We start from the raw sequence: 21,503 nt of genomic DNA, 5'->3' as shown, positions 1-21,503 counted from the left end.
CCTTTTTAACAGAGATGTATTAGGTTAAAGTTATTATTGTGTATGTGTGTGTGTGTCTCTCTACCTTCCCCTGATTAGGTCATTGCTGAAGCTCTTAATCAGCTACTGCCACAAAAAGCAAATCTTGTTCTACTGTCTGGTGCTAATGAAGGAAAATGTGACCTCAAGGAGAAATGGTTTGGGACTCAGTATAGTATGGAAGGTAAAATATTTTAATAATAGTCCCACATTTATCTAACTCAACTGAGAATTTTTATTCCTTAATATTTCATCTGATGGTTCCTATGGGAAAAAAGTATATCCTTTTTTTAGGAGTTGACTTTGAAATGAAAATTATACTGCTTAACAGAAAATTATTTTCTGCTGTGTTTTATAGCCATTTATTAACTAGTAAAAAAAAATCCTGTTTTCTGGATAGTTTGGGGAAGGGTTTTTTGATTGTGTTTTAGCAAAGTACTTCTGAAACTTCAGTGTACATATAGTATCACCTAGAAATCTTATTAAAATACAGATTCTTATTCGCTAGCTCTGGAGTAGTGCCTGAGATTCTGCATTTCTAACAAGCTCCCAGGTGATACCAATGCTGCTGAGACTACACTTTGAGTGGTAAATAGCTAGAATGCCTGGATATATTATAGTTTTCCTAAGAAAAGAGAATCGATTTGTGAAGGCTGGTTGTTAACTGGTTTGTCATTAAGAGAATTCTCAACATTGCTTGTTTATTGGATCAGTTTGTTTTTCATCTCCACAGATGTTGAAAACTCGTGGGCTGACCTATGGAAGTCTAATTTCGAATTAAATCCAGATCTTCATCTTCCAGCTGAAAACAAGTACATAGGTCAGTGAAATAGCAATAATTATACATAATTCATTTATGTAGTAATAAAACAAAACAAATAGCATCTATAAGTACATTTCCAAAGTATCATTTGAATTCATATTTCAGCTTCCCAGTGTAACACTCTGGGATAGGGATTACTGTTTTCTTACTTTTTTGAATGAGAAAACCTGAGGCTTAAAAAAGGAAGGTAACATGTCCCAGACTATTTAGTTGGTAAATGGAGGAAACAGGACTTAAATGTAGATCTTGGGACTCTGAAGCTTTTGCTTTTTTTTGTATGTCATAGCTGATCCTTCCCTATCATCTCTGTAGGAATTGCCGTGCTAGTGTTTTTCAAACTACAAGGTTTGTGAAATCAGTGTAATGGGTTGTGAGTTCTGTGTAATGAGTTATGAAAGCATTAAAAAAATTAATTAGGATGGAAAATAGCAAAATGTTTAATTTCATAAAGTATTATTTCAAGAACTTTTATTCTGTGTAGGTATATATGTTTGTATCTGTGCCTGTGTACTAGCTTGCAGTGGGAAACATTCTAACTATGAGAAAGCTACCTAAGTCAAAGGTTACAGTTGTATATAACTAATTTATTCAGAATTTTCCCCAGCAATTCCACTCCTAGGAATATACCCAAAAGAATTGAAAATGGGTACTCAAACAAATACACGTACATGCATGTTCATAGCAGCATTATTCACAGTAGTCAAAAGTGGAAATAGCTCATATATCCATCAGTGAATGAATGGATAAACAAATTGTGGTAAGTATATACAAAGGAGTAATAGTCATAAAAAGAAATGAGGTATATACATGCTACAATGTGGATGAACCTTAAAAACATGCTAAAGAAGCCAGACACAGGAAGTTATAGGTTGTATGATTCCATTTATGGATCCATTTATGATATATCCAGGATATGTATGTGTATATATATATATATCTATATATATATCTATATATATATATCTATATATATATATCTATATCTATCTCCATAGATGAAACACAAACTGATGGTTGCCAGTGGCTGGGGGAAGTGGATAATAGGGAGTGACTGTAATGGGTTTAAAGATTTTCTTTTAGGGTGATGAAAATGTTTTGAAACTGGATAGAAGTGGTGGTTGCACAACACTGTGCATGTACTAAATACCCCTGAATTGTTCACTTTAAAATGCTTAATTTTGTTATGTGAGTCTAACCTCAATTAGGAAAAAAAGCCTTTTAAAAAAGTCTCACATATTTTAGACCATTCATTTCCACATCTTGAACTTTAAGTATCTAAACAACCCAATTCTTCTTAATAAATATAACCAGTAGTTTTTTTCTGTTCTATAGTTTTCTCTTAAGTAGCTATTTCTCACCTACATATTGATGAAAGAATTTAGGTTTTCATTAACTGAGAGGACAAGTTTGACTTTCACTTTTTTGTTACCTTTCAGAAGTCTGTAAGATTGGTAAAAGACATTCAAGAATGGATTCACTTATAAATTGGTTTATACAACCATCCTGACTAAAGGTCCCTCTTACGGTTAACATTGTCTTTGAGAAAGGGAATGAAGCAGAATGCAGAGAGATCAGAATTGACCTTTAGGAAATTACAAATCTTCAGAGTTCATTTAGTTTAAGACCAAAAGAATTTTCTATTCTGTATTGTTTTACTAATTTATTGTTCTCTAGCATCTTAATTTGGCTTATTTTTGCCACAAAAGTTACCTAGACTTCAGAACTGAAGATTGTTGGGAATCTTGCTGAAATACCTGAATTAATGATTACTCTTTTCTGTTGTTAGCCACGGACTTCATGTTGAAGGCTTTTGATTGCCCTGAGACAGAATACCCTGTTAAAATTGTGAATACTCTACAAGGTTGCCTGTGGTATAAGAAAGACAACAAATTCAAAATTCCCAAAGGTAAAATGTTTCCCTCTCTAATTGGATTGAAATAAGTATATCAACTCTTTCTCTACTTGGTAGCAACCTTATTTCCCTCTATCACCCTTTCTCTTTTCTCTTCATTTGAAGATGTTTTCTAGGCTTATCTATCAGATTCATACTGTGCTCCAGTGCTGTCACAGAAACCCTTGTATACCTTACAGATTCCAGGAAATAAGTAAAGATTCAAGGCTAAAATGAAATTGTTTTCAAATATTTTTTCTTCTGGTTAAATGAAAGCAGAGCCAGGTGTTTGGCCATCTTAGGGAATGGTGGTATGTTTTAAACTTTATTTTTAAAAAGAGGATAAAAGTATGCTGAAGGAAATTATTCTGAGACACAATAGATAGCCTTTTCCAACATTACAAATGTGAAATATTCTCCCTCTCTCTCCCTCTATCATTTTACTTTTCATCATAAAGGAATCATGGTATACAGAAATAGACTCCAAAGTTCTAGTCTTTAATGTGTTAACCCAAACTGTTGCATTTTTATTTTCTGTTCTTGTGAATAGCATAGGAATTTACGGAAGCAACTTAGAATCAAAAAGGCTGAGGGCTCTTCATTGCTATTTAACCCATATTCCTAACCTCAAGACAACTGTAACGTAGCTCTGAGGGATTTTTTAGATTACTGGGAGGGTGTTTTTTGAATAGCTTATTAGTGTTTCTTTAGAAAGTCTCTGCTATAGCTCTCTGTGAACATTGGGATTGTTCCGTTGTTTTTGACATGTATACCTCTGTAAACATTTTCTCTGACCAAAGCTGTTAATAAAGATGACTATTCCTAGGCTTCTTTGTGTATCTGTCTATATACTTGTGCTTCCCATAGACTGAAGTGTGCCTTCTGAACACTGTTTAGACTGGTAAATATTACCTTTTTTTTTTTTAATTTTTTTTTTTAACGTTTATTTATTTTTGAGACAGAGAGAGACAGAGCATGAACGGGGGAGGGTCAGAGAGAGAGGGAGACACAGAATCTGAAACAGGCTCCAGGCTCTGAGCTGTCAGCACAGAGCCCGATGAGGGGCTCGAACTCCCGGACCGCGAGATCGTGACCTGAGCCGAAGTCGGTCGTTTAACCGACTGAGCCACCCAGGCGCCCCGGTAAATATTACTTTTTAAAGACACTTCAGGATAAAAATGTAATGCGGATTTAAGGGCTAGTAGCTTATTTCAGAATTTTTAGAGGTACTTGGGTGGCTCAGTCGGTTAAGAGTCCAACTGTTGACTTTGGCTCAGGTCATGATTTCATGATTTGTAAGTTGGAGCCCTACATCACACGCTGACAGTGCAGAGCCTGCCTGGGATTCTGTCCCTCCCTCTCTCTCTCTGCCCCTTCCCCTTTGCTCTTTATCTCTCTCAAAATAAATAAAAATTTAAAAAAAAAAGAATTTTTAGAAAATATGTTAGGGTCAAATAGCAGATGTATAAAATATTTGAGGCCTCTGGCCTGTAATTTCTTACCTGTTTTTGTTTTTTTTTTTTCTTTTAGCATATATACGCTTCCATCTGATTTCACCTTTGATACAGAAGTCTGCAGCAAAGTAAGCAATTGTCCTCTTTTCTGGAAAATATATTTCTTATGGAAAAACTATTTGGTTTGTTTTGTTCTGAATCATTCTGTTATTTTCTCTATGAGTACTGAGTTATGCTGCTGATTTGTGTATTTTTTCTGTACCCAAAACAAATTATTTGTATTGATACTGAGCATTAAAATGGAATTGTGGCAGTTCCATCTCCACCCATTTATAAAACATGCTGATGGTATGGGCTAATCATAGGATTACTGGACTGAGAAAGTTCCTTAAAGATGCATTTGGATTAGCTTCTAGTTTGTAATGAGAATGAATGGATCTGTTTGATCCTATATTTAGAAACTGGCAAGGAATCTGATTATACTTTGTTCTTAGCAAATAATTTATATATTTATACAGATACCTGCACTGTGGGAGGTCAGAGCCTAAAATGTCCCTGAAACATAGGAGGTGCTCAGGAAATGTTACTGTACTTCTTCCTTTCCTTTGCTACTTAAACTGTAAAATCTGGGGAGCCTGGGTGGCTCAGTTGGTTAAGCATCAACTTTAGCTCAGGTCATGATCTCATAGTTCATGAATTCGAGCCCCATGTCAGGCTCTGTGCTGACAGCTCAGAGCCTGGAGCTTGCTTCAGATTCTGTGTCTCCCTCTCTCTCTGTGCCCTTCCCCTGCTCATGCTCTGTCTCTCAGCAATAAATAAATGTTAAAAAAAATATTAATAATAAAAATAAATAAACTGTAAAATCTAACCTTAAAATGATAAATAGCACTAACATTTATTAATACCACATAAAAAATGTATTAATCTCCCCCTTCACTCAGATTTTTAATTTGTCAGTCAGAAAACCTAGGCTGCGGGGATGGCCAGAGCCTTTGGGCCAATTGCCTTGTATGCCTTTTACACTTACCCCGTTTTTCAGTATAAATATTAACATTTTGTATGTGTATATAACATGAAAAAGATTGGGAAGCACTGCTAAAGGTAGGTGTCTGTAATGTCCCTGTAAAATTGAATCCTAGGTAAACTCTAACTCAGTACACAGTTTTACATTCTGGAGTAGTGGAATTAACATCTTGCTAAAAGTGAAGTTTCCTGTTGTTAAATCAAAGTACATTTATTTGTGTTTATTTCTTGCCAATTAATAGTGCTATTTGTATTTTATATTCTCAGTGTGGTTCTCTTTGATATCTTTGTCAATATCCTTACCCATAACCTTGCGGAACCAGCTTATGAAGCAGATGTGGCACAGCTAGAGTATAAGTTGGTAGCTGGAGAACATGGTTTAATTATTCGAGTGAAAGGATTCAACCACAAACTACCTGTAAGTACACATGTTCTGTTTTCCTCATAGAGAGCTTGAAATTTTATGTTCGTTGCCCCTAAAGCACAAAGTATAGAGGTTTATGCATGCGTTGCTATACATAGAACAAAATGTGGATTCTTGGCTTGTGACAGCTATTCTAACTTGGGCCACACATAAGAGCAATATACATTCATTAATTATTAGCAATGCATGCCGTACAGTCTATGCCTCAGGCTTGATTTCCCTTCCCTTTGCTGTCAGTTCCTCTGCAGCCAACACTGGCATTTTGGACTGGTGTGAGCTTAATTTCATGCTCAGACAGTAATAACAAATTTAAAGCATGTGGCACATTACCTGACAGAGTAGAACTCAAATGTTTGTATCTTTCCTTCTTCCTCTTTAACTCCATCCCTTTGTTTCAAGTATGTGTCTTATTTCCCTTCTAAGTTTTTGAGCCTTTTAGAAACAGGGTCTGTGTATCTTGTGGTTAATTTATCTTTTGGTAAGGAATATGTTTCAGTGTTATTTGTCAAAAACTTCTTAGGCAGAAGAAGAAATAATATGGGATGCTAGCTAAGAGGGTTATGCCATTAAATACCAGCTAAAATAATATGTGTCCATCAACAAATTTTATATCTTGATTTCTTGTGTAGGACATATATTAAGATTTGTGGAACTAGGTTCATACAAGAAAAATTGTGGAGGAAAAGACCTGACAGAAGTTAGACCTGTGCTAAGAGGCCTCTCTGTCATAGCCAAACCCAAGAGCAGACTATAGTTCTCTTCTTTGTACCCTTGTCCCTATTACTGTCCCAGAGAACAAAGATTGGTCTTAGGAGGAGACACTGTGGAATATTTAACCTTTATCAACCTTCAAAGATCTAAGTGTAAGGTAGCTTAGAGCCAAACAGATTAAAGCCTAATAACATTGGTTGTCATTTAAGAGGTATGTTTTGAAATTACCTGGGGAGCTTTTAAAAAATATAAGCCATATTCTGTGCTGACAGTGTGGAGCCTGCTTGGGATTCTGTCTCTCTGCTCCTCTGCTGAGCGCACACATATGTGTGTGCTTTCTCTCTAAGTAAATAAATATAAAAAAATATATATGTAAGGTATAGACAAGTATTTGAGGCTCTTAATTTTATGAAGCTTACCTAGCCTTAATATTAAAACCTGGTATAGAATCTATCAATCTCTCTCTCTCTCTCTCTCTCTCTCTCAAAGTAGACACTAGTTTCACCTATATAATATAGACTCAGACATTTAAAAAATAAAATTAAATTAAAAATGTAACAAAAAGAATAATTCATGTGATCAAATGGGAAGAATGCAAAGGATTGGTTCAGTATTAAGTTGATGAACACAAATCATCATAACAGGTCAATTGAGAAACATTATATGATAAGTGCTAAAAAATCATCTGATAAATGTAAGTAGGCATTCTTAATAAGTAGGAATAGAGGGAAATTAAATACAGTAAAAACCTTCAGGGGCGCCCGGGTGGCTCAGTCACTTAAGCGTCTCAGTTCTGCTCGGGTCACGATCTCATGGTTTGTGGATTTGAGCCCCATGTCAGGCCCTGTGCTGACAGCTCAGTCTGGAGCCTGCTTCAGATTCTGTGTCTCCTTCTCTCTCTGCTCCTTTCCTACTCATACTCTGTCTCTCTCAAAAATAAAACATTAAAGAGAAATTTAAAACCTTCATTAAGAACAGTAACAGCAAATGTTACAGTAACTGATGAAATGCTGAACACTAAAATCAGGAACAAGCCAAGGAAGCACATGATCATCTCTATTATTCTGGCTACTACATTAAAATGGAAAAAAAAAAAATCCAGTTGGAAAAGAAAAAGTATTCCCCTTTGCAGATGATATGATTGTATTCTTAGAAAACCTAAGAGTCTACTGAAGTTTAAAAAATAACATGATGCGGCTGGTCATGAGATCGGTATATCAAAATCAATAGCTCTTTTTCCTATAGTAGCAATAACCACATAGAAATGGATGGAAAAAGTACTCTGTTATATGATATTGAGAAAAATGGAATACCTAGGAATAAGGAAGAAAAGTACAGAATCTCTCTAAAGGAAACCAGAAATCTTACAGAATCATATAAATAAAAGACTTTAAATAAGAGAGACTCATTATGTTTCTGGATAGAATAGCTTTGATAGAAAGTTGTCATTACTTCCAAAATTAATATATATATGTAATGCCCTCTCAGTTAAAGTCAAATTAGGGGCAATGGAGATGCTGAATAAAAAGCGATTTAAGTTTATTTTGATGAAAAAAAATGTTTAAGAATACCCATGAAAACTATTAAAAAAAAAAAAAAAGAAGTAATCATTGCTCCAAATTTCACAGTTATTGAGGATTTTAGCTCCTAAAGATCCTTGAGTCACGTACTTCTCTTATGTCCTCTACAAATGCCTATTACCATGCTGGGCCCCTGGTAAAAAACAATGGAAAAACCTTCCCCCCTCATCCCTGCCCCAAAACGTAGTGAATTTCATGCTTCTCTACTTAAAGTGCTTTTTTCTTTTCTTTTTAGCTACTATTTCAGCTCATTATTGACTACTTAGCGGAATTCAGTTCCACACCAGCTGTTTTTACAATGATAACTGAGCAGTTGAAGAAGACCTACTTTAACATCCTCATCAAGCCTGAGACTCTGGCCAAGTGGGTATACATAGAATCAGCTTATATATGTATTATATATATATATATTATATAATATATAATTTAATGTTTATTTGTTTTTGAGAGTGACATAGCGCAAGCGGGGGAGGGGCAGAAAGAGATGGAGACAGAATCTGAGGCAGGCTCCAGGTTCTGAGCTGTCAGCACAGAGCCTAATGCAGGGCTCGAACTCAATAAGCTGTGAGATCATGACCTGAGCTGAAGTCAGACGCTTAACCTACTAAGCCACCCAAGTGCCCCAGAATCAGCTTATATTTTGAAGGCCTGAAAGTATTTGCCTTCCTGAGGGGTTAGGTGTGGGAGATGAGCCTATAGTTTCAGTGCTATTTTTCAGACATACTAGAATTGGCTATGGTTTAGGAAATCGTCCATTGGATTATAGGATTTCTGAACCCAGCTTAAGTAGCTATTTGTGAGTAGAGCTAAAATAAGCCTACTATACTTATTTATAGGCTAAAGGCAAGCAACCTGGGTGCTTTTTCCAAAGCTTGTAAGTAAAAGGTGGTGAATGCTGGCTTTGTTATAACTCAAAATTGTTTTACTGATGATTGTAGTATGTAGGGTATTATGATGAGGTAGCTGAGTTAAATTGCTTAATCCATAGTTTATCTGGCAACTGCAACTACCCAGAATTCAGCCAGGTTTCCAAAGGATAGCAAAAAGCTTCTGACAGTCTGTAGAATAATGCTTAAACCTCCTGCTCATAACACCCTGAGCCTTTCATTAGAGCCTGTTCTTTTGTCTAGGGCTAATGGTAGCCCAGAGGTACCTCTGTGTGAATCAGAAGAAGTGCCCCTTTGGGGTGGCCTCTATCAGCAGGTGGAGTCTTTGTGGAGGGGAAAAAGAAGTCCCCTCTGAGTAGATACCACCCTTTGTGCACATGGCTTGACCTCCTTGCTGGACATCTATAAATGGTGAATAAACAGCACAACGTTATATAGAGGCCCTACTTTTGACATAGTCATAAGGAGCCCATAAGTGAACAAAATTCAAAAGCAGGGCAGAGAGCAGTTGAGAAATCTGTAATAACTTATAATCTCATCACAAAAAGTTATAAAAACTAATAACCAAGTATAAGTTGGAGAGTTGCCTAGAGCTATCAATATGAAAAATAGCCCTATGTATCCAATAACTACTGAATGCTACTTTATTAAAATGTGGTAAACTAATAATCATATCTATTTATTGAAGATTTGTTACTTGTTAAATCTAAAAAACGTTAGATGTATATATTTATTTCTCTCCAAAACCCTATAATGGTAGCCATTATTATTCCCTTGTTTTACAAATGAAGAAATTGAGTCACAGATGTGAAGTAACTTGACAAGTTCAGATAGCTTAGTGTGAGGAGAGGGGAGTTGGGTGGTGAGGAGTAGGAGTTAGTCTGATTCTGGCCCAGAGCCACTACTTATACTGTATAGTTACTGTAGTAATAGATACCCATAATGGTGGCCTTTAGTAATTAATAAAATGTTAGTGAGACTTGAAGTAAAAATAGTAATAATTTTAAATTGGTGTGTGTGACTCATGTGTTAACCTAATGTGAAGTATTTTATTTTGCAACTGAGATACTTGAGCTGTACTAGTGAGTAAATCTATGCATAATTTTGTATATGTAATTTTATAAATACTTTTTGGTGATTATGACATTGTTTCTCCCATCTTAAGTTATGATAGAAATTGTGTCTCTTTAGAAACATCATCTGTAGAATCTTTTTTTACCTTAAGATTCATTTCAAAATGATAAAACTTTGTCTTTTTTCTGCCCTCTATATAGAGATGTACGGCTTTTAATCCTGGAATATGCCCGTTGGTCTATGATTGACAAGTACCGGGCTTTGATGGATGGCCTTTCCCTTGAGTCTCTGCTGACCTTTGTCAAGGAGTTCAAATCCCAGCTCTTTGTTGAAGGCTTGGTACAAGGAAATGTCACAAGCACAGTGAGTGTGAGGTGCTCTGTTGCTGTTAGCTAGGTCTGAATGCTGTTGTGGGCTCTGGAATTGCATTAGTTCTCCGAAAAGGGAAGCTCTGTAGTAGTTTTCGCAGGTCAGAGTTGTCCTAGCACAACCATTCTGATGCTGGGCAAGACTTCCTTAATGAAGAAGATTGCTGATAATGGACAAGGCTTTGAGTGAAATGATTCAGTAAATACAAGGTGTTGGTTACTTGTTGAAGAGTGTGTGTGGAAACACCAGTTTAATTTAGAGATTAAAGTGGGAGATCTGGGGTGTGGTGAGGGATGTGTACACAAACAGACACACAGGCAGAACTTGTATATCAAGCTTGTGTGTCAAGTTAAGGAGCTTGGGTTTTATCCTGTAGTAAATAGAAATCACTGAAGCATTTAAATGGGGATTTGTTGTTAAGAAAGATGCAGAGAGACCAGTTATGAGGCTGTTATAAGAATTGACATGAAGTATAATTCCAGAATATATGAAATATCCATAGTAGTCAAAGTCGTAGAAACAGAAAGTAGAATGGTGGTTACCAAGGGTTGGGAAGATGGAAAAAAGGGGGGAGTTGTTTTATGGGTATAGAGTTTAAGTTTTGCAAGGTGAGAAAGTTCTGGAGTTCCATTTTGCAACAATGTAAATATACTCAATACTGTAGAACTGTTTACTTAAAAAATGGTTAAGATGGTAAACTTTATGTTATGTGCTTTTACCATTACACACACACAAGTTGAAGTGAAAAATGATAAAGCCCAAAGTTACACAAATAAATGAAAAAGAAATAGTGAGATAGAAGATGACCAAAACTCAGTGACTGATTGGATGTTGGGGTGAGGGAGAAGAGAGAAGTCTAAGATGATGCCCGGATTTCTTGCTTTAGAAACAGTGGGTTGGTGGAGGAGTAGGAAAAATAGTAGGGTGGGGGCATATGAGGAGTTTGTTCTGATATATATTGAGTGGGATAGGTCTGTGAACCTTGTAATTACCTGAGGCCTCTTCCAGCCAAGAATGCTTGTTTGGGACTCTCCCTAAATTTTTTGCCTGTTCCTTCATGGCTTTCTAGTTTCTCAGGACTGTTCCTTCAATGGAATATGTAACTGACCACTCTTGAGACTGCTGTCTCCTCTGTACTTCCTCTGTCTTTATTCCCCCAACCCCCAAACCAGCCTTAGTTTCTTTTCCTTTCCTCAGAAAGAAGTTTAAAAGCTTTAACCCACATAGAGAAGAGCAGGATAGCTGCCTGCTTTTCTGAACACAGTGGGAGTACTGGGCTGGGGTCCTTTTGGTCTAAACAACTTAGTACCATGAATTGCCCCAGATAGAAACCACTGTAAAGATGAGCTCACCCCTTCAGTTATCCCCCATTTTATAGGTTAGAAAACAGAAGTTTTGGGAGAGGATGCATTCACTTAGTGTTAAGTGTTATTCTTTTGCTCATTCTATGCCAGGTTCTGTATTTATAGACCTAGGTTTCTAAAACATAGTCACAGGTATCCTAGAGGACACAGCTTAGTGGGTTTAACTGAACAGTTAAGTTTGATCGTGTCAGTGTACAGGTTAACAGAATGCCAAAGGGAAAAAAGAGAGGGAGCTGTTCAGTTGAGAGCCACTTAATATTCAACAAACATAATATTAAATCAGTGAATGATGAGCCCAATTGATGAATTTTGCAGATTATATCTGCTTTCCTTATGCTATCCAGGGCTTTTTAAGCAATTAGAATGTTGATAGTAGTTGGTTCAGGGTGAAATTAATGTTATAAGTGCCCAATACAGTTATTTTTTTCTCTTTTGCTTCCTAGGAATCAGTGGATTTCCTGAAATATGTTGTTGAGTAAGTATTGGTATGAGTTTTCTCTGTAGGAGTTCTATATTCCTACCAGCAGGAGGGCCTTGAACCACAGCTCAGTTATTAGTAAACCCACAGGGGATGATACTACTCCTTGTAGTAGGTTTTCTTGAGGCTGGTTATGTAAACAAAGCAATTCAGAAGGGACTGTGGATGGCCTCACCTCTTCATAGTAGTTTTTGGGAGGGGGGAAGGGGATAAAGGCACTGTTCAGTGATCCACACTCATTCTTTTGCAGTAAGCTGAACTTCATGCCTCTGGAGCAGGAGATGCCTGTGCAGTTCCAGGTGGTAGAGCTGCCTAATGGTCACCACCTGTGCAAAGTGAGAGCTCTGAACAAGGGTGATGCCAACTCTGAAGTCACTGTGTACTATCAGGTCAGCTGGCCCCGTTACACACAGCCATCCTCATGGCTAAGAGCCTGATGGAAGGTCCAGAGTACCTTGGAGTAGTGACCCTATGACTTTCGAGGCCCTTTATTTTGCATTTAGTTTTTTCCTTGCAGTCATTTGTCTTCTTGAAGCAATTACATTAAAAAAATTTTTAATGTTTATTTTTGGGAGAGAGACAGAGTTGAGCGGGGAAGGGGCAGAGAGAGGGAGACACGGAATCTGAAGCAGGCTCCAGGCTGTGAGCTGTCAGCACAGAGCCTGATGCAGGGCTCGAACTCATGACCTGTGAGATCATGACCTGAGCTGAAGTTGGACGCTTAACAAACAGACTGAGCCACCCAGGTGCCCCATTGAAGCAATTGCATTTAAAAATTGCTCCTATCAGTGAAATGGATTCTTTTTCAATCATAATGCTTCATTGAATCCTTCAACCACTGGGCCAGAGGGACAGAGACTGAAGAGTAGTTGGGAGTTCCTACATGTTCCCCTGACAGAACCAACCCCAGGCAGCAGGAGGACATTTGTTAAAAGGACAGTTTTGCAAGAGACAAAAGTAAACATAGCCAAGTAATCAGTATATATAGGAAAAAGAATGACTACCAGAATTCCAATTAAAAATTTCAAAGCATTTAGATAAAGGATTTATCTCTTGTTTTATGGATGAATCTGAGGTCCAGAGTCCCTTACTTGCCTGAGGTCATACTAAGTGGGGCTTGAATTTATTCCTTACACCCCCAGATCCTTTGTTCTTTCCACATCATTCTGGGAAGGTGCGACTGGGCTTAAAACAAGGTAGAGCTTCGCAATAATCTCATTTGGTCCGTAGCTTGTGGTTAGCCCACTTACTTCTAGGACTATGGGGGACCTGTGCTTGTCTAGACTGATGTCAGACTTCCTACTCTCTGGGGCTTCTACCGCTAGCTGCTGCTCTAGTTCCTTGAAGTCCTGCATGAGGAAGTCCCTTCTGTGTCAGGCCCTGTGAAGAGCCCTCTGGTCGGGGCTTTGGGCAGGGCTACATGGCCTTAGTGTCTGTCACTTTGTCCTTTTATTATGTTTCTGGCCTGGACCTAAGTCTTTACATTGAGATCCAGTTTGTCTGTAGAGCCCATCTCTTTCTGACTGTAGCTGCCTCGTTTGTTTGCTTTCATCTAGCTTCTCAGCTTATTTGAAGCTGAAATGACTACCAGGCCCCAGAGTTCATAAATAATACGGCCTGGCCCTGCTTATTAGCCTTGTCCACATTTCCAGTGCTTCTGCTGCTCAAAACCATAGTACTTCTGTTTTAGGCAGGATTTCATAGCATAAGACCATGTGTGACCATGTCTGTCGAAGTGTTTATCAATCACCTGTTAGCACTAGCTTCCAAAACAAACTGCTTTCTTTAGGGCACCACTTCCCTCCCGCCAGACAACATTTTAAACTGGAAATTGATACAAGGTTTCAACTAGTTTTGCTACAGTCCTCTTAGAGGCAAACAGGAAATCTCTTTGCCTGACTAAACAGGACTTGCAGGGCACACGGGCTTTAGCCTCTTCCTTTGGTGAAGTGGGAAGGAATAGCAATGAGTACGTGTCAGAGGAGCCTGCAAGAGCCTGACTATATGATGTACTAGCAACATCCTTGGATTTTGGCCTCCTGCCCTTTCATTCTAATTGCATTATTTTGCTACTCTTCAGGATTGCCAGCATGTGGTCTCCAAGTATGGTATCAGCCTCTTAGGTATTTCTCTTAGCAACTGGTTTGGGTCCCTGTATGTGGCCTTAAAAACTTCTATTCATGTCCTTCCTATTGAAGGAATAGCTCCAGATACTGTTCATTGATCCCATTTTCTGCTTTTCTCCTTAGGACCCTGAACTGCATGTACTTGATTTTAGGTTATATCCTTTAGGTCCTTTGGGCAGGAACTGGCAGGTTGGGTGGGGATTATTGGACTTCCCTTCATGTGTGCCTGCAGTCCTGTGCATGGGCCAAGAATTCAAATGATCAAGCATGATTTCTGTCCTCACAGGCCTGCAGTCTAGTGGAAAGGCAGATGTATAAACAAAGTTGTTGCAAGTATGGCAACAGAGGGTGTGATCAACTCTTTGGGGGGAAGAGAAGAATGGGATGGATACCTGAATAAATGGTTGCCAAGAATAACTGGATTCTTAAAAAGCCCTATAAGCCATTGGATTTTCAGTTGGTCTGACCAACTTCTCCTTTCAGTCAGGTACCAGGAGTCTGAAAGAATACACTCTTATGGAGCTGCTTGTGGTAAGTTGTAATAAAGGAGAGTTGAGGTGTTCAGGAGCCCTTGACCCACTACGAGGACTGGCCTTTATGCCTGGGAGCTAGGGACTTGGGAGAGGTCAGAGGCCTGTTTGGTAGGTGAGATGGTTATGTTTAGTATTCTCATCCGGTATGAGAATGGACAGGGGGCCTGGGCGATTTAGGAAGACGACAGTAAAAAGAAGGATGGACTTGGGGTATGTGGAACACTTGGGGTTTAGAAATGGAGGTTTCTCTGCTGGGAGGAGTTGGGCTGATGGGTAGTATGTTGAATTACAGATGCACATGGAAGAGCCTTGTTTTGACTTCCTTCGAACCAAGCAGACCCTTGGGTAAGTCTGCTGGCAAGAGCACTGAGCTCAAATAAAGGTCTGGGGCTTACTTTGCAGGCTGAGGTTTATCAGATATCCTGACTGAGCAGCCTCAGAGCTCGCTGGTCCTTCCATGCCTTAGCATCATCATCATACCTACTGGTCAAGACAACTTCTAGAATTTGCATCTTGTACTGTCTGTGATCAGGTTTTCAGTTCAGTCAAGTTTCAGAGATTAGCAAGGATAAAAGCTAGCCTGTAGTCCTCAGTTCAGGAGAGGGGGTGGACACCCTAACCTGAGAATGAAATAGATGCATATACGTTTGTGGATTCTCTTTCAGGACCTCCAGGTCCAGTAAAGATGTGCAGAAACCCTTCCTACTTACCTCTAGTTTCTGAGGGCAGGGCCCAGGTGACTACCTGCGTTCATAGAACTTTTCATTCTGGTTGTAGGTACCATGTCTACCCTACCTGTAGGAACACATCTGGGATTCTAGGATTTTCTGTCACTGTGGGGACTCAGGCAACTAAATACAAGTGAGTAGATGGGCCCAGCTATTATTATTCTTGGCCTGGAGAGTGGGGGCTATAGGTGCTTCCTTAAACCTCAGGCAACTCTGACCAAAATAGGGTGTGCTTCACTTAGTCACAAGGGGGTGGGGATGAAGGGTGATTCAGAGATGCCTGCCTGATCCAGGACAGATCAGTGGTTCCGGTGATCCTATAAGGCTTGACTCAAGTCCTGTGGTCACTGTGCATGGCTTGCCAATGTTTCCTCTCTTTAGGCAGGTCTGAGGACAAAAGCAAAGAATGCCTGGCCTAGCATTCATACTAGAACCAGAGTTACAAATAAGCCTTGTTTCTCAGCTTTGGGGTGGTCAAGCATGGGTTGTCACTGCTTCAGTATTGAGGATATCAGGAAGTTGGGCTGGAGGTAGGGGTTGGGTTCTCTCCTGTATCTCCCTCAGCGTAGGGGAGTACTGAGGCCTGGGAGGAAAATACTTCAGTCTCTTTCCTAGAAATATGCCTTAGCCCTTTTCTTCCTCTGCATTCTGCTTGAGACCAGGTTTCTGATGACTCTTAATTGAAGATGTTTTGTTTCAGTTCTGAAGTTGTTGATAAGAAGATAGAGGAGTTTCTTTCAAACTTTGAGGAGAAGATCGAGAACCTCACTGAGGATGCATTCAACACCCAGGTAACTGTGCTGACCTGCTCTTTTGTTCCTTGGCCCACACAAGCCCGTAAGACAGCTTGATACCAGTCTTGCCAGTGCTACCTGCTGGCCAGATTTTGAGTTTTGTAGCCCCCACCTTAACATGGTCATAATGTCTTCGTAGCTTTATCCTTCCTCATCGTGCTGCAGGTCCAAATAAAGGGACCACAGCAGGTCTGTCACTAACCAGATTGAACAGGGCCAAGTGTGTTCTGGGGCATCTGGTGTGATACTATACCTGAGGGTCTCCTTTTTTGGTGGAACAGGTCACAGCTCTGATCAAGCTGAAGGAGTGTGAAGATACCCACCTTGGGGAGGAGGTGGACAGGAACTGGAACGAAGTGGTGACACAGCAGTATCTCTTTGACCGCCTTGCCCATGAGGTAGTAGTAACACAGTTTTGGGTGACAGAGCTCTGATAGGGACTCCTGATTTTATAGGAGTCCCAATCCCAAGCAAATCAATATTGTGTGGAAGAGAAACCTGGGGTGTTCTCTAGGTTTAGTTTTTTACTAAAGCAAATCCTGTTTCCAGACTGGCCTGTCTAGCACCTAAGTGAGCAGATCTGTTTTTGTATTTATATTGTTTTTGTAAAATACTTTTATATTTTGTATTTATATTGAGGTTCACTGCAGGATTGTGGGGGGAAAAAGGGGTTTTCTATTTAAAGAAAATTGAGAACATCTGGTTGTTACGGAATTCCTCTCCAGATTCTGGCTGTGGTCTTTTTGACAGCTTCTAGCCCCAAGTAGTAAAACGCACAAAAGCTCTGGAACTTGCAGTCTAGCGCTGAGAATATAACTGTATAAGGTGAATTAGCAAAGGACACAGAGGCAAGAAAGTTATTTAATAAGAGATTTCAGCCCAGCTCATACGGTGCTCCAGTTTTCCTATTAGAAGACAAAATTCTCAGGGCACCTGGGTGGCTCAGTCGGTTGAGTGACCGACTTCAGCTCAGGTCATGATCTCGCAGTCTGTGGGTTCAGACCCCACGTCGGGGCTCTGTGCTGACAGCTCCAAGCCTGGAGCCTGCTTTGGATTCTGTGTCTCTCTGTCTGCACCTCCCCTGCTTGCACTTTACCTGCTTCAGTTGTTACTATATTTTCTCAAGCTAGAATATACAGTTACCATGTACCTGAGAGGTGACACTGAGGCAGTAGTGGGTTTTGGCTCTGTGTGTAGTACTCAGCTATAATTACAGCATCTGCTACCCTCTCTTGCTTATTTGCCAGGGTTAATTATTGCTGTGAAACAGATGAAGGTGTGTCTCAGAGGCTTGTTTTCACCCTTCTCTGGAAGGTTGAAGGCAAGCTGATAGATACCTGGAAGAATAAAATGATGTGCTCAGGTGCTAAGCAGGACCAAAGAGATCCACCTCGGGTGTGTTAGTTTAATAACAGTCTTTCCAGAAAATGCATTGCTAGTCTTTTTTATAGCTTGCTTTCTTTGTTTTTTCCTATCTTCCCTTTCCCCTGTAAGATTGAAGCACTGAAGTCATTCTCAAAGTCAGACCTAGTCAACTGGTTCAAGGCTCATAGAGGACCAGGAAGTAAAATGCTCAGCGTTCATGTGAGTATGGCTAACTAAAGCTGTAGCTCTATCCTTTTCAGAGCTGTCATTTAGCCCAGTTACCATTCACTGAGTTGGGGTTGGTATCAAAGATTCTAACAGGGCTTTGCCCAAATCTGGTCAGCCTTTCTCACCTCAAGTTTTTGGCTTCTTTTAGGTTGTTGGATTTGGGAAGTATGAGCTGGAAGAAGATGGTTCCCCTTCTGGTGAAGATTCAAACTCTTCTTGTGAAGTGATGCAGCTAACCTACCTGCCAACCTCTCCTTTGCTGGTAGAGTCTACCATCCCCATTACTGACATCAGGGCTTTCACATCAACACTTAACCTTCTCCCCTACCATAAAATAGTCAAATAAACTGCAGTCCCGTTGGCCTGAAGCATTGTGTATTTAAAAATGTGTTTGTATTTTATGAAGTTAGTTATACTGCTAGTAGTGCCATTGAAATTTTGCACTGCCATCATAGAATTTGACTTATTCTCCTCCTACCCACCACATTATGACTAACAAACCAAGAGTTACTATAGCAGCTGGCAGAGAGTAGCAGGGTGCACCAAGTGCAACCAAAATGCTTGCAGGAGCAATATGAGAAGCCCTGGCATGTCCTGGTTCTCTCAGATGGAGGATCTAGGTCTGTAAGAGAACCTTGAGAGGCCCTATGTAACCGATGTCTTAGTGCCTAAATGCTAGGTGCTAATACCTGTGGTTTTTTGTTTTTTTTTTTGTTTTTAATGTATTTTTAAATAAAGATAGTTCTGTAATGCCCTTCAGAATGAGCCATTTTGCTGCTGTAGCATTCTTTTGTTTCAGTGTGGGGTGGGGGGATCTAATTATTCTTCCCAAACCCTCTAAAACAATAAAATATTTTTGTATAAAATGTTGGGAGCCCTATGTGTGCTGTATGAGAGTTCAAGGAAGACTCTGGAGGATAGCATGATGGGGGCTAAACAAGGTATAAAGGAGGAGTGGAAAAAAAAGAATAGATCCTCTATTATTTCTGGAGAGTCCTTATGTAAATTAACTCTTAGATCCCAGGCTGCCAAACAATAAAAGAAACACATTAAAAAAAAACTGGAAAAATTACTTTATGAAGCCTTAAGAAGCACTGAGTATAATTAAATATAGTCCCGCATTAGATACAATTTAATAGTCCAATTCCTAATAGTCCAATTCCAAAACAAAAGTTGTTATAGGTGAGGCCATGAAAGTTCCTAACACTTGATTTTAATACATTGCACTAATTTTCTAAAACAACTCAGGAATATTTACAGTAGTTGGAGCATTTATGAAAATTCTGGCATCAGGTATATATTTATATATGTGTGTATGTAATTATATATATATATATATATATATATATCCATCCCAGAATTATATGAACTAGGAAACAAATGTAGATCTTAACAGCCATACTGGTATGCAAGATTTAAGACTGGGATTTATAAATGCTTTTCAAAGCATGGGATTTGGGGAAAAAAGCAGACATCTTGTTTTCAGAACCTGAAGTTTTTCTCAGGACTGAAGTCAAAACTGTAACTGCCACAGAAAAGGAAAAAACGGGAAGCTTTTCTTGCTTTAATTGTTCATCTGCATCAGAAAGTCCAGTATCCCTGAGATAGGAACCACTGCAATAAGAAGGGAGTGAATAGGTTCTCCCAAAGGAAGATTGTTGCTTAATTATGCCTATTGCCCTGGTCATCAGGTGTAAACATTGCATTTCCCAACCTAATGCTTTGCAGCACCAAGACGTTTCAGTAATGGTTCATCGTAAACCCAACATTCTCCATCTTCATGAAATAGCTGTGAAAGAAATGGGGGAAAATTCAGTTACTCACTTGCTCTGTACTTCTAGAATTATACTTATTATTATTTTATATTTTCTTCCATTACACTAAAATGAGTTTCAGGCAGGGACCAAGGCTCATTTTGTTTATCGCCATGCTTATTTAAAAGTGGTCCTTCACTTCAGCATTCGTTGAAATGAATGAGTTATATACCTCAGGATACAGAGGGAATAGGAGCTGGGACCTTGGGGCAGGCAACCCAAACAAGCTTACCCTTGTCTCCCACTGAATTTCCTTCTCTTTCCTTTCCCGGGCTTCTGCTCTTTGTCTTTCTTCAAGTCTATGCTTGGCTTCAGTTGCTGCATCAATGTCTCTGATTTTTAAGTTGAAAGTGACATCCTTCCAAAGGCTAAAGAAAAGAAGTCAAGGTGCTAAGTACTTGACGGACAAAGGAGTTAGCAAACTTGAGAATGAAAGTCTAGAGCCTCACTAAATACAGCACAATGAAAGTATAAGTCAAATAACTTTGAGTATAGTTCACAATCTCCTTAAAGTGGCAAAGAACAGAGAAATGGGCTTGGAAGATTGCACTGTTAGTGTCAAAGGAAGAAAATAAAGGATGGGCAGAAAGTTGGATATGGTAGAGACAACAGGAAAAAAGAACAGAACTGAAACCTGGGATTTTACTATGCAACTTTTTTGCTATGCAACTTTAGGGGGTATGTTTACCTCTCCATGGGGCTTGAGTTTCCTGTATTATAAACCAAAAGGGTTATTAGATCAGGGGAGAGAAGTTCCATTTCAGAAAAACTCCCCTGAACAATGAAATCTTGGAGAAACTGTGTGAATAGAGTTAAGAGTCAAGATGTGAAACAGAGGCTTATCGGGGTAAGAGATGTGGCTTCTTCTCAGAGCCTGGAAGATGACAACTAGGTAAGACTAGTGTCAGTGTACAAATGAAGATGCCTAGGAACCAGAAAAGTGGCCATGACTAAGATCCCCCTATGGATTTCTATAGATTTCCACTTACTAATATGACCAGGCCGTCCAGCCAAGCAGACTGTTAAGTCAGAGACCATAGTTGGGTGTTGTAAGATCCTCTTCCTTCACTTAAGAAATACCCTAATATGCTAAACAAAGAACTTTAGTGCATGATTCCTTAAACCACTGAAAGATCTGGATTTTACTATGCAGATGGAAAAGGAAAAAACTAGGTTTGAAACCACTGGAATATTGAGTATCAACTAGATATCTGATGATATTAAGGAACCTTTTTAAAAAATTTTTTTAGAAAGAGTGTGAGGGGGGAGAGGGGCAGAAGGAGAGAGAGAGGATCTTAAGCAGGCTCCATGCTGAGCATGGAGACCAATGTGGGCTTGATTCCACAGCCCTTGGATCATGACCTGACCTGAGCCACCCAGGCGCCCCAGGAATTTTTTTAAAGCATGATCATGATATTGTGGCTAGTGGTTTTTAGGTCACTTTATTTATTTTATTTTGAGAGAGTGAGCATGAGCAGGGAAGGAAAAGAGAAAAAGAGAGAATCCCAAACAGGCTCTATGCTGTCAGTGCAGAGCCTGATACGGGGCTTGAACTTCCCAACCGTGAGATCACAAACTGAGCTGAAACCAAGAGCTGGACACTTAACCAACTGAGCCACCCAGGCACCCCTTTAAAGTCACTTTAGAGATACATACTGAAATACTTAGAGATGAACTTTAAGGAAAAAAAAAAAGTTTTTTTTGCAACAAAAAACCTGAGGGTGTTGTACACACCTCGACTGGAAACCTCACTGCCTTCTCGTATAAACCACAAGGTGATAAGCCAACGACACAGTGAATACTTACTATATCCTTACAT

The 21,503-nt window shown here is 39.2% G+C and overlaps 2 protein-coding genes across 16 annotated transcripts in view; one reads left to right on the top strand and one right to left on the bottom strand.

Annotated features, from left to right (window-relative positions):
* Positions 1-18,238, top strand: part of NRDC (nardilysin convertase) — a 102,666-nt gene extending 84,428 nt beyond the window's left edge. For 2 of the 3 annotated variants that reach the window (XM_043578756.1, XM_043578755.1), the window contains 16 exons: positions 79-202; positions 752-838; positions 2,628-2,747; positions 4,263-4,314; positions 5,477-5,627; positions 8,160-8,287; positions 10,086-10,248; positions 12,062-12,093; positions 12,347-12,485; positions 14,706-14,753; positions 15,048-15,100; positions 15,533-15,616; positions 16,184-16,274; positions 16,559-16,675; positions 17,772-17,861; positions 18,019-18,238. In XM_043578756.1, coding sequence (XP_043434691.1) covers positions 79-202; positions 752-838; positions 2,628-2,747; positions 4,263-4,314; positions 5,477-5,627; positions 8,160-8,287; positions 10,086-10,248; positions 12,062-12,093; positions 12,347-12,485; positions 14,706-14,753; positions 15,048-15,100; positions 15,533-15,616; positions 16,184-16,274; positions 16,559-16,675; positions 17,772-17,861; positions 18,019-18,216 — 1,677 coding nt within the window. In that variant the 3' untranslated portion in view covers positions 18,217-18,238. Of the gene's footprint in view, positions 1-78; positions 203-751; positions 839-2,627; positions 2,748-4,262; positions 4,315-5,476; positions 5,628-8,159; positions 8,288-10,085; positions 10,249-12,061; positions 12,094-12,346; positions 12,486-14,705; positions 14,754-15,047; positions 15,101-15,532; positions 15,617-16,183; positions 16,275-16,558; positions 16,676-17,771; positions 17,862-18,018 lie in introns of those variants that run through there. The other variant, XR_006296995.1, reaches the window with a different exon arrangement.
* A 690-nt stretch (positions 18,239-18,928) lies between these two features.
* OSBPL9 (oxysterol binding protein like 9) overlaps positions 18,929-21,503 on the bottom strand; it is a 199,457-nt gene continuing 196,882 nt past the window's right edge. For all 13 annotated transcript variants that reach the window (XM_043578758.1, XM_043578761.1, XM_043578759.1 and 10 more), the window contains 2 exons: positions 19,917-20,052; positions 18,929-19,659 (listed from right to left, as the gene is read on the bottom strand). In XM_043578758.1, the coding sequence (XP_043434693.1) occupies positions 19,585-19,659; positions 19,917-20,052 (211 nt within the window). In that variant the 3' untranslated portion in view covers positions 18,929-19,584. The remainder of the gene's footprint in view (positions 19,660-19,916; positions 20,053-21,503) is intronic.

Source organism: Prionailurus bengalensis, chromosome C1, assembly GCF_016509475.1.
Source record: "Prionailurus bengalensis isolate Pbe53 chromosome C1, Fcat_Pben_1.1_paternal_pri, whole genome shotgun sequence".
Taxonomy (NCBI): domain Eukaryota; kingdom Metazoa; phylum Chordata; class Mammalia; order Carnivora; family Felidae; genus Prionailurus; species Prionailurus bengalensis.
The sequence above is the reverse complement of the archived record's forward strand: the minus strand, read 5'-3'. Positions and strand labels throughout refer to the sequence as shown.